The 12,821-nt window shown below is 43.6% G+C and overlaps 1 protein-coding gene across 3 annotated transcripts in view; it reads right to left on the reverse strand.

Moving 5' to 3' along the window:
• Positions 1 to 1,314: 1,314 nt before the first annotated feature.
• ATRX (ATRX chromatin remodeler) overlaps positions 1,315 to 12,821 on the reverse strand; it is a 72,700-nt gene continuing 61,193 nt past the window's right edge. For all 3 annotated transcript variants that reach the window (XM_065729565.1, XM_065729563.1, XM_065729562.1), the window contains 5 exons: positions 7,921 to 8,070; positions 6,644 to 6,769; positions 5,672 to 5,767; positions 4,995 to 5,123; positions 1,315 to 4,188 (listed from right to left, as the gene is read on the reverse strand). In XM_065729565.1, coding sequence (XP_065585637.1) covers positions 3,910 to 4,188; positions 4,995 to 5,123; positions 5,672 to 5,767; positions 6,644 to 6,769; positions 7,921 to 8,070 — 780 coding nt within the window. In that variant the 3' untranslated portion in view covers positions 1,315 to 3,909. The remainder of the gene's footprint in view (positions 4,189 to 4,994; positions 5,124 to 5,671; positions 5,768 to 6,643; positions 6,770 to 7,920; positions 8,071 to 12,821) is intronic.

Here is a 12,821-nt window from a genome sequence, read left to right on the forward strand (position 1 = left end):
CATCCGTGTGTCACAGCAGCCGAAACACTGCCTGCTTTGGGAATGAGAACATGAAGCCATACAGCAGGACGTAACGCAAGCAAGTTGTGCAAGACTTTGTATTTCTCTCCGAGCAAGGAACTGCTCTGGAGCTGTGAATTCTCACGGTGAGAGCACAGAGCAGGTAGTTGTGTACCTGTGCTGGGCAGTTGGTGTGAGAGATCTGCAGGGCCAGGCCCACTGAGGCATCCCGTGTCCTTCCCCAACACTGCACTGCTACCAGCGTCACGTGTCCGAGCACGGCCGATGATCGTGACACACGAGCACACACTTCTGCCTGTGCTGCTTCCAGTGGGTGTCAGCAAGGATCCACAGACGTTTGTGCAGTTCCACTGTACAAACAGCCACGGGACCACAGTTCAGCTTTGCGTAAAGCCCAGGTACCGTGCACCATTTCACATTCTCCAACATCACATGCATCATCACCACAGAATACAGAAGCAAAGGGGCATGAGGAAGTCGGGCTTTGATGGGGCCGAGCACAGTGGGGACATCCTTCCCTCCCTCCCTCCCCCTGCACTCACCCCCGGCCCATCTCAGCCCACCCTGAGCCCGGTCCCTATTTCCAGCCTCAGTCCTTTGCAGTAACGTGCAGCCCTTGTGCTGTCACCACCCCCAGACAAGCTGTGTGTCACCGGGCACAGCAGGAAGGGGGCTCTGACCTGCCGAAAAAATACTTTGCGTTGCTGCTGTGTAACAACAGCCTGCACGGAGACAACCCAAGGTCCTGTGCTGGGACAGAAACGGTGCATCCCACATGCCACAGGACTCGGACCCTCTGCTGCACAGCTCCTGGGCTGCAGCTGCTGAAGGTTCCTGCAGACCCTTCAGACCCACAGCACCTCTAAGCACAGCTAGCTTTCAGCCCTCCACAGCAGCACGGCTCTCCTGAAGCTACAGCTGGGCAGGTGAGATTTAATAACTAAGAAAGTAATTAAGAAGTGCAATTATGAGGTTGAAAGACTCAAGTTCATCATTCGCATCAGACCAAGCAGAACTTCCCGTCGCCCTTAACGGCGTCCCACTGCTGGGCAACACCTCGCTGCTCGTGGCTTCTAACAGAGCAGCTGCAGAAGGCACTGCTAATGCACACAAGCTCCACAGCTGCCCTCCCTAACAATGAACGTCCACATCCCACAACAGGAACCTTGCTGTGACAAAACATGAGAGCTTAACTCACAGCAGCACAAGTCCACAGCTCTCCAAGGAGGAGTTCTCGGGCTACGTCCCTGTGGAGCTGATGCTGAACTGCAAACGTAGCACAAGGCACATAGATGTATTTTGGTCACTTTATTAAATGAGATATTAAATAGTTTAAGATTCAACTACTAAACAGCACTTTGAATGGTGAAAACACAGATACTTGATTCATACTTGAATGCTTCTTGTCCTTTAAAAACACATTTCCAGTCCTTATATATATTACAAAACAGCCTTAGAGGAAGAGGTGACACCTTTTCTATAGTACTTAAGATATTTAATACAGAACTGAAAAGCCATCTAATAGAAACAAAGGCAAGTCTTCACAGCTGTATGATTTCAGCAGCCAAAGCTGGTTGATGGACTGAAACATTACTATACAACTGGGACAAAACATATACAATATCACAATACTAAGCAAAAACGCTTTACATCCAAAGGAATAAACAGGTTACAAAATGTGGAGAATTTAGCAGGCAAAATTGTATTACAAGCAACATTTTTATTCGTCGTCTTAAGCCATCTCATCTAGTTAAAACATCTAGAACAAATATAAAAATGAGCTTTTTGTTATCTTACTGATGTATGTTGTCTTTAAATATTTGTTAAAGCTTGATGTTATACTCAAAGCACGTTGTTATGCAGCTAAAATGTCAAGTGAGAAACATGTATGCAAAGTGGTCCAAGTTTTACTTCAATGCTTATCTCAGCTTTCTTCTTATGCGTTAGTCTTCTGTTATCCAGAGCTTTGTCCAGAATGAAAAAAATGTGCCGTTAAATGTTGCCTAAAACTTCCACATTTAAGTCTTTTGAGTTGTGTAAAACTCCATTAACATTCCCAGGTTTGGTAGAAGATACTTCTCTTATTCAAGACGCATAGGAACATCAGTGAGAGTTGCCCAGAGTACATCTGCCTTCAAATGTTTGTCTCAAGGTCTCATATTCTCACTTCTTCTAGTGTGAATACACCTCTTTTTGCTCCCTTCCCCCCACGTTAGACCTAACAGCAGAGCTGGCAAAGCCCACAACACAGGAGAGGTTCATTTGTGGCATCTCCTGACAAAGAGTCCACCGTGGCAATGTCAGCCTTTGCAACAGACCCGAGAAACTGTCCAGATCACAAACCAAGTTTTGATCACAACATGAAATATCACATAGGATTTGCATATTTAGATGCAAAAACAAAAAAAAATAATAATTAAAAAAATTGTCCATCCAGGTCAAGAAAGTTCCAGAAGCCAAAACAGTTTTAGTCCACGTCAACAAGCCAGAAGTGTCCAGCAACACCTACAGCAAACGCTTCCATCCGCTCCTCCACAATTCTCCTTCTGTTGCCTCAAATGCTCCTGTCCTTTACTTTGCTCCCACATTATAAACGCTTTTACTCTTTTGGGGGAAGAGCCAACCAAGCTATATTCAAAAAGAGCCCTATTTGAGTTTAGTCAGACCTCCACGAGCACAAGAACAGTGGCTAAAGAGAGTGCGAATGATACAGAATAAACCAGAAGTTCACGTGAGGTCTATGTAAAAAAACAAACAGACAAACAGAGCTCTTCGTGTACTAATGTATGCTTTCACACAGATGAAAGGGAAGGAGAGGAGTGCATAACCAAAACTCTGATCCAGCGGAGGAGGAGTTACTCCACTGTCCTGGTACCTTTGGGAGCTGTGAGAGCCCCTTCCAGTAACAAATCAGCAATGGTTGTGCCACTTTAAAGCTGATGATGTAACGGGGTTTGACCCTGCCCACCACCACTATTCCAACCCCAGAATACCAGGAACTTTGTTTTCTCGGCCTGTCTCCCACCGCTGGCAATGGGAAGAGACAGCAGCACCAGCATTAAGGAGTTAACATAAATGTGCTTCGCACTGGACTCTGCAGAGAGCAAAGGAAAAACACCTCCAGACCACCAGCTGCTATTCCATCACGTAAAACTGAAAAGAAAAAATGGCAGAAGACCGAGGAAGAACACTCTTCTTCCCCGAGTCACTATTTAAGGCTGTATACACAGTTTCTATACAACTGCGTGACTTAAAAGATTCAGAGCAGTAGTACTTAAGAATATTGCACTCATTTCTGTTTCAGAGTGTTTTCAGTTCCTATGCTTCAGTCAGCATAGATGATACTGTATGAGTCCAGACCTCAGTCAAAAGGAAACTGGATTATTTCTGTTACAATATTCCCACTAACTGTAAGAAATGGGTAAGCAGAAAAGTATAATTTGAGGAATCAACTCTAATCAAGAACTCAGCTGCACACAACTCACATGTGGTGTATTGAAACGCACAGCCCTGCAGTCCTTCCTAAGCTTCTCAAATGCGATGACAGCTTCACAGCTACTGAAAGCAAGCGCAGGAGTGCAGACAGGAAACCTGCGGAGATACGACTGTTACGGGAGGACTTGTTTTCACTGAAAACAACTTGGTATCTCCTGTACCCAACGTATGTAAGAAGATTCTAGGCAACATCACTGACAACAAGGGAAAAACATTATGTCCTATTTAAACAAAGCTGAAACACTAATACGGAACATGGCATTTAAGGGGATCAACCAAAAACCAAACTTGTTCTTTTATTTTTTACAGTTGAGTTCTGTTAAGCCATTGATTCCTACAAAAATAAAAGTTCTTTCTCTGACTTTAACAATCCTTTAGGCTTTTAGTGCAAAATCACATCGATTTCCCTTGAGAAGGCCCTGCATTTTTGCCTCTCATTGGGGGTGGTGCTCGCTGTAAAGGTGGCGGCTGCATACCACCAGACACTGACTGATACATTCCTCTCATATCTATCTGTTGGTAGTTGGAAGGATTCATGATTAAATTTGGAGGCTTTGGCATCATGAGGTGACTCATCGCTGTTTGCTGGTAAGACATGTGCTGCTGTTGCTGCTGATTGTACTGCTGCTGTAGTCTTCTGTTCATAAGTATCCTCTGAACACAACTGATCAACTGTGAAGGAAAGCAGAGCTGTTAGAAGCGCACGACTCGTCCCAATGCTGCAAGTATCAAGTTCAGAGTTAAAATCCATTTGTTCAGGATAGCATGGCTGAATGAAAAAGCACTATTGTTATCAGCATCACTAATGTGATGGCAGTCACCAGCTGATTACTGCAGAAACCACTCAGTAACTCCACTCTGGGCTAAGTTCTCTTAATGACTTGCCTACTGGATTTCAGCCACCTTTAAGTTCCTACTTGCACTATCCTGTGAAACGACTCCTAGGAACAAATTACAGCATTTCTGGTCAGCTAGCCTTTATCAGTCCTTTGGAAGTCAGGAATGTGGACCGTCACTGCACGTCTGCCTAAGAGGAACTCTTCCAACTGCCATCACCTGGGCAACTTTCAGATTCTGCTGAGTAATTCTAAGCTAAAAAACGTTACCAATACTTCCTGTGATACATTCTTAGCTCTGGGAATGAGATTTCCCTTTAAGCTTCGTTACTTTCAAGCAAACTACTTCAACAGAAAAATCTGGTGAGGATTTTTTTGAAATGAACTCCTCACGGAGTGTCCCTCAATGAGGCTGAGTAATCCAACCCAGCGCACTGCACTGGTCAACAACTCCTGATGTTACAGCATATACGCCATTACACAATGCCAGCAAATACGTGACCCGTGCAAACACATCATCTCTGACTAAGTATCTCTGTGTCTGAACACAGACCTCTTCTACAAACACACACATGCAAAGCTCCTATTCAGTATCTCAGTTCAAACCTGGACAGTCGATCAAATAATTATTAGCTATTTTACCATCTGTTGTTTAGTAAGGACGTCGTTGTAGATGGCTTCTCGTCGCTTAACATCAAGCTCTTGGCTTGCCTGCCTACTTAGGGCCAGGGCCTGCACTTGGCTCTCAGTAAGCGTTACGTTCTCTTTCCACTGAAAAGGAAAAGAACTGTCTTAGTGTTTGTCATTTTGACAGAAGCGTAATGGTGTCTGAGGTCCTGTGTTACACTCAGAGTTGCATCAGGAGTTAAAGCACAGCACAGTTCCTAGAAAATACAAAATCATACTGCCCCAGAATTTGAACTAAGAGTTAGCAGTTCTTAAAACTACTGGTTGCAGTAATACATCTCTAGGTTACTGGAAACAAATGAGAAAGGCAGGAGTCCAAGACAGATTATCTAAGGACAAGAAATAGAAATGCTTCTTATTTCTGTGCAATTATTATACTTATTGTAGACAGCCAGGATTTTCAGAGCAAAGCAATGGACCTAAAGCGTCGGCCTTGTAAGGCTCTGTGATAGCCAAATGCCATCAAGGGTTACTACAAGCTGCAGTGTAAAGGTCAGCACAAGCTGGAAATCCCTTCATTAGGAACACAACTGTAGAACTGAACCATCACATACAACAGTCATTTCTTCATGTGACAAGGGTCAACGTTTTCCTGTCTCCCAGTCTAGACCTACAGTGCCTGCTGTACTCACTATAGTTGAAATGATGTCTTCAAGGGGCTGAATTCTTGCTGCAGTTACGCTGTTGGTTGCTTCCACAACCTTCTCTCTTCCTTGATTAATGAGGTCCTGAGAAAATATCAGTAAATTAACTATAAAGAAAGTACTTCTTTGTCACTTTGTTGATGTTTTCCTCATCTCCAGTGTATGTACCTGGACTTTTAATTACATTTTTCTTCTCATTTGCACAGGCCAGTGGGTGAGTAACAAAATAGCTTCTAACACCCACACAACTGAAATTCAGTATACAGTAATAGAGCTACACACATAAATCTAGCAGGAGACAGTATTTATATGACAAAAATAGTTTGGTACCCAAACGTTTGCAGATCATCACAAGAACAATACTTTTCCAGCCAGGTAAATCTTTTCCATTACTGAGTTGGATGATGTTGCAGACTCAACTCATTCAGTGAGCTCAAACTACCATGGCATACCTTACACAGTATTGGCACACTCTGCTTGTTACTGCACAGGTACAATCAACATGGGTCCCCCCCAGTCTGCATTCTTTGTTAGTGGTTTTCAGTTCTTTCACACCAACTCCTTAGCAGACTCTACCAGCTATCATAAGATAACTGTGCTTCACTACTGCAGTTACAGCCCGGCATCATACCAGGAAGAACTGAAGGTATCTGGGGAGCACAGCACATATTCCTCTCTCTCATTCCTTCTCGGACACAAGACTGAGGCACAAAGCTCAATGTGGTAATTAGGTCTGCAAAGAATGCAGAATCTCCCTCAGTCCCAAGGTACCACACAGGTTGTTCTTCACTTTATAGGCACAGAAGTTAGGCATCAGTTCAGTGGTAAGTAACTACAGCAAAAAGTTAATTATTACAAATGGGGACAATTATATGACAGATATTTAAGAATGTCCTTAACCACCCATGTGTGACAGAGTAACAGGCATGCTCTTACAGCAGTGCTTGTGTTAGTGCTCACCTCCAGCTGCTGATTGCTCATTGCTGACAGAGCGCCCAAATTGAAAGGAATATACGGTGTCTGAGAGTTGAAATTAGTGGGCAGCATGTTGGTCCCGGTCGGCATGTTGAAACGCATGGTCAAGCCCTTAAAAACACAAAGCACACTTTTGTCTGTGCAAGCAACTGCAAGAAATCCCATCCTTCTCTCATGGCACACCAAGTGGCACACACAGGGCAGTCTGTCCCAGCACAGTGAAGAGCTCTTCCCAACCCCAACTGGAAAGGACCCATTAAGTTCAGTTCTCATCAGGAGTCCACAGTGAGTTCAGCTGAAATATTTGGTATGCTCCGAAAACAACGGCCAAGGTTTGTTGGTATACTTAAAGTAGTTTAAGATTCATCTTGTAATTGCAAAGCTAGTGCCTAATATTGATACTGAGTCAACTGTAATAAAACCATGAAGAACTGAAATGAGGCATTGATTAACAGGACTATGAAGTTTATCTCCCATATGGATTCCTCACAGGGCAATTTCCATGCTCACTTATATTACTGCATCTTCCTGTGCTTTTCTCCTAGTCCTCCACCTGTCACTTGTTCATTCCAGATTGTCAGTGGCACTTCACACACTCTTTTCTTTCTTCCTCCTTTCTTTTTTTTTTCTTTCAGACCTCTGATCAGGTATGAAGACCTGAACTAAGCCTCACAAGAAATTTATTTATTTTTATATTAAACTCCAGTGACACCAAGTGATCAAACTGCTTTCACCATGCAGTTTTAGACTTCCACAGTGTGAAACACCCCCCCAGTACTCTTGCCAACTCATTATTTTTTGCATTCTACCACTCCCTGAAGTACCCAGTAAACAAGATACAGGGAATGAGGGGAAAAAAAGGAAACCTGTGTGCCCTGTTGCAGATGAATATATGTTTGTGGGATTTCAACAAACAGTTCTGTAATTATATACCTTCAATGGCACTACAAATATTCCTAAAATTGCGAAAGTGAGATATTACACAGGACTCCACTGATTGTTATCATGAAATAATAATTTAAAAAAAATACACAAAAGGACAAATCAATTTTTAGAGGAAGGTAATAAAGAAGATACACACAAATAGCACTGAGACAGCAATTAAGACACAGCAATCCCATTTTTCTTGACGGCTTGCTTCACGTACCTACTTCCTGGCCTAAAAGAAAAATGATGTTCCCAAACCAAACTGAAAAGGTAAATGGTACTTAAACGTAGAACAGTATCTTTTGTGTACAGTGAACTCATACAGACAATGTTACCTTCTTTTCTGCTTCATATTCTGCCCAGGCCGCCTTCCTCTCTTCTTCAGTGAGCTCCTCTTCCTCCTTATGGTCCAGGAGTGAGTCATGCTCATGATACCCTACTATATACTCCTTATTGATCTGAAGCAATTCTGCCAGAATCGTATCCTGTTCAAATGGAGAAGAGATGACAAAACACGAAGTCACTCGGCAGCTCTGTTCCATTCCCTCCCTGCTCTGACCCACTTCTCACAAGGAGCAGCTCCACGCTCTTCAGAGAAACAAAACTGAAAGATAAAATTGAGAAGCACAACTTTCCTGCGAGGGAGAGTAACGGATCAGCAGTCTGCTGTGGAGATGACAGTGAAATCACTTCATGAACCACAGGAACGTACTCAGATTCCACAACAATAAATGCAGTTTAAGGAAGTAAAAGGAGTGTAATTTGCTGAGTGACTTCCCTTTGCTCAGGCTGGGTACCTGAGCGGGCGTGTCAAGCACCTGCATCCACCAGCCACACAGAGCAGCTCCACTGCCTCCAGAGCTCTATGCAGCACCGTGCCCACCAGCTGCCCGCCCGCTCTGTGCCGTGTTCTTAAAGCTGTCAGGATGTGCACTGACATCAACAGTCCCTCATCCACTGAGGCTGCAACAGCTCACACTGCTGCTACAACTGGGCTTCTCCAGCAGGAGGCCATTTAGCTCTCTGTGCTTCACAATACCCATAACACCTAACTGCTTTTAAGGTTAACTGAAAGGTTTACAGATTATACTAAGATTTATATTAAAATGAATATCAAACAAACCAAAAAAACCCTACTACTGTTTTCCAAAGAGAAAGTTACCACAAGCTGAGCATTTCCTGGAAGTGAGGAGCTGCTCACCCAGCTACCCAGCTGGACTACAGATGATACATACTGACAGATCATCATCTCAATTAAGAAATGAAATAAAAATAGAGAATGAATGGGAAGAGCTGGTACTTCGAGGCAGTAAGTTCACAACGCTTTTGCAGTCCCTGCTCGCGCTGAATGAACGTTCCTGTCTCCACAGCTCTTCAGAGATCAGCGTGCCTGAGAAAGCTCCAGCACTCCTCAACATTCAGCCTAGGGCTAATAAAACAAAGACATAAATCCAACCAACTTCCTGAACCAGTTCTGGAATGAATTACATTGAGTATTATGCTGAAGGGACTGTCTTCCTGCAGCACAATTACACAAATACCTACAGACCAAACCAACAGAGGGCTCCGTGCAAACACAGGCTGTCCTCCTGGCACCTATAGCCCAGGCAGAACCACAGTGCTGTGCTCTCCTAAACAACCACGCTGTCTAGGGGAGCTGCATGTGGATCACAACAGTACAGAAAGTTGTTCATTTTGATGCATGTTTAAAACACAACTATAAGCATAAGCCAATGCCAAGTAGCTGAGATACGTAAGCCAGTCCATAAGCTGCCTTTGTTTCATCCCTCCTCTATCACCTGCCTTCCTAAATCAGAACCAATGCTTTCTGCTCTGGCTCCTCATGACTCCTGGGCAGCAAATAATGGGATTGGGGGATGGTGGGAGAGAAGGGCGTGAGAGAGGAAAGGGATGCGATAATGGGAAATACAGAAAGCAGCTGGAAGAAGTGGGTGAAGAAGTCATGGAGCTATTACCAAAGCAAGGGAACACAATTAAGGCACTCCCGGCACACTGGAGCTGTACATCAGTGTGAGAAGGGTTCCTGGACATGCATATGCATTAATTTCCATGGTAACACAATTACTGAAAACAATACTGGAATATAATCCACGCTCACTTGGCCAACAGTCTTCAAAATGTGGTTTAAATTACAACCAACTGCATGTTTGCCTTCCTTTGTCTAAATTTTATTTTGCATTAAATAAGATGGAGCTTGGAAACTGGCACATGGAAGGTACTGCCATTTAGTTGACAGTCAGATGAAAAACCTTACATTTCCCTTACATACAAAACATCCAGTAGACTTACATTCCTTCTCGTTTGTTTAGCTCAATGATGAGACAATGATTCTGGTTAATTTTTAGGAGGAAATCCCAGCAAGGCATGAAAAAACGATATTTTTTAATTATTATGATTTTTAGAAGAGGTTTAATTTGCCCTTTCTAAGTCTGGACAGAAATTAAATGCTATGGAGAGAGAAATGCATTAGAAAGGAAATCTTCCAGAGAGGAATTTAAGTTATGATGTAGTTAAAAGACTCTTTCTTCCCCTAGAACAATTTAACCAAGGTTAGAAGTATAAACATTATTAAAAAATATAAATAAATAAAAATAAAAAATGTTAAGTTCTCTTGGTTCTGACAGTAATAGCTTTCCCAAAATTCACAATACTTTCCCTTAGTACAGAAATACAGTAAGAAACATGCCCTGGTTGCGTCCCAAGATAGTATAAAATAATGATTACACTACATCCAACTGAACTATTGTTTTAATCTGCTTTTCCAATCTGCACTCCATGGCCCAGCTGAGCCAAGTTCTCCTTTACCACAGCCCTGTGGCTGGGACTGTATCCCACTGACCAGGCTGCTCTGAGCGAGTGTACCACAGGGACACGCAGTGCCCCTGGAGCCCGTTTTGTCTTCATCCAGCTCACATCTGCTGCTCCAAAATATACACTGCATTGGCCCAAGTGCAAACGCCTGTGGCACCCATCAGAGCCCAGTCATTGGTGCTGATGGTGGAAAGCACAGTGCTGGCTATGTATCAGCCCAGGGCTCCCCAGAGCACAGTCCTGTGGGAGCTGAGCATTAAGCATCTGAGATCTACACAACGACAGCCCAGTCAAAACCACACCACCTTTAAAGACTTGCGACCCATTGTTAAATCCATGGCCAAGTAAAATGAACACCTGAAATACAGTCATTGAACACTTAAGGGAATCTCCTGCTTTATGCCATCTTTTCCTTTTACTGTTCATGTATAGTGGCATTGGGAAGAAACACCTGACACCTGTAATCCCTGTCAGGCAACGAGTTGCTTATACGGGTGCGAAGCTCATGGATGGTAACAGTTATTGCTACTTAGTTCTGAACTTCAACGAATCAGGTGAACAACATCCACGCTAAAACTCTTCTGTTAAACTCCAGTATTTATATTCATTCCTCTTTGAGATGCAGAGGTGGCTTCAGAGGGCCGGGGGCAGAGAAGCGGCGCCGGAGGGCAGTGCAGCAGGGCTGTATGCCTCTCCCCTGGAGGCTCCTCAGACAACCTGCAGGTGCTGCTCTGACTGCAACGTGCACAAACCACTGCTGAAATTCAAACCCGACACGAAACTTTGATAAGCTTCCAGGAAAACCTGCATATTCCACATCTGCCATGTGACTTTTTATATAAAAAGGAACATTCGACATCTCCTCCTCGCTGCTCACAACACTTCCTAAGAAAGCTGTTCTTTGATTGAAACTTGGATTATTAAAGAAAATCAAATCTCGTGGCTGCCTTTTAAAAATCAAGTAGAATTTGTTTCTCTGAATCTGCTCTCTCAGATGTGAGCTGTACCTCTGATAACTGAGCTGAACACACTGATGTGTTTTCACTGAGCATCTCACACCGCTTCTGTGGATTACAGTCCCTGATCCTGCTGTCTCTACAGCAGTAACGTTACACAATGGTATCACTTTTCAAGAGACCATGCTTTGAAGATGTAAAAGAGAAAATTCTATCTAAAACCTGTGAAAAGAAGAACGAAAGCCTTCTTTTAGCCTAACTCCACTTTCACTGTGCTGGCAATTGCAGAGGAGCAGCTCAGCCCTTGCAAGCACAGGGCTGACAACTCAGTGATGGAAAAGAGCAACCCAGGTGAAGTTTGGTGGCCTTTATCCCAGCTGAAAGCTGCAGAGATCAGGCTGGGCATGCTGAACTTACCAGGAAAGTACCATCTGAGAATTGTAACCCCGAGGTGGTGTGCGATGAAACACTTCCATAACCCTATCAGTCTTTAGCATCTTCTTCCCCCCTCCAAAAAATGCAACAAATTTGTTGTTAAATTCTCCAAATCACTGATAAAGCTGAATTGTGTGTCTCTGCTAAAATCACAGAGGTAAGGAACAGTGAGCTTCCTGGATGAGTAAGGCTGCATGGCTTAGAGAATTACACCATCCACCACAGCACTTCCTACAGCCAATATTTACTTTTGACTGTTCATGTAGAATTTCGACAGAACTGGAGAGAGCAAAAGGAATAGGAAACATAAAACAAAAGTGAAACTAGTGTTATTATAAATAAAGCATGAGCCACAATTCAGTTAAAAAGATCACAGGAATCAAGGAATAAGACACTGGACTAGCTCAGTTTGGAGTGCAGAGCAAGGATAACATGTAAATAAAAGATCCCAATCAGCCAAGGGGAAGACAAATGCAGCCAAAAACAATGATTAAAAACGGAGATGATCGAAACAGCTAAGGAGAGTTTTGTCTTTACAATTCACTGTAAACATAAGGGCCAAAGGAAACAAAGGTCTGATATAAATTATTTTGCACAGCCCTGGCACTAGGCAGCCAGGCAGGCAGCAATGCCAGCTCAGCACTGGGAGCCACCCTGCTCAGACCCTACACATCTGCACTCTGTCTCGGATCAACCACTCAGCAATTGTTAATGACATCACCCTGTTGCTCATGTGTACTAGATGGCCCTACAGGACAGACTTTGCTCCTTCCCTCGGGGTGCCTGGCCAAATCCCAAACCACAAGTAATGCTTTGCTCAATGACAGCTACTGATTTTTTATTAACATTCCTCAAACACTTATTTGCCCCCCCCAACAACTAGAAGGGCTCCCCACAAGCAGAGCAATGACACATAAAAACACTGGCTGAGCATGTGGGAGGCTCCTCTGCCTCCCAGCAAGGAACATGTGCTGTAAGCTTTGAACTTCCAGGACACTTCCACACCTCCAGCT

Source organism: Cyrtonyx montezumae, unplaced genomic scaffold (genome assembly GCF_038088225.1).
Source record: "Cyrtonyx montezumae isolate F1298 unplaced genomic scaffold, pur_monq_1.0 scaffold_11, whole genome shotgun sequence".
In the NCBI taxonomy this organism is placed as follows: Eukaryota; Metazoa; Chordata; class Aves; order Galliformes; family Odontophoridae; genus Cyrtonyx; species Cyrtonyx montezumae.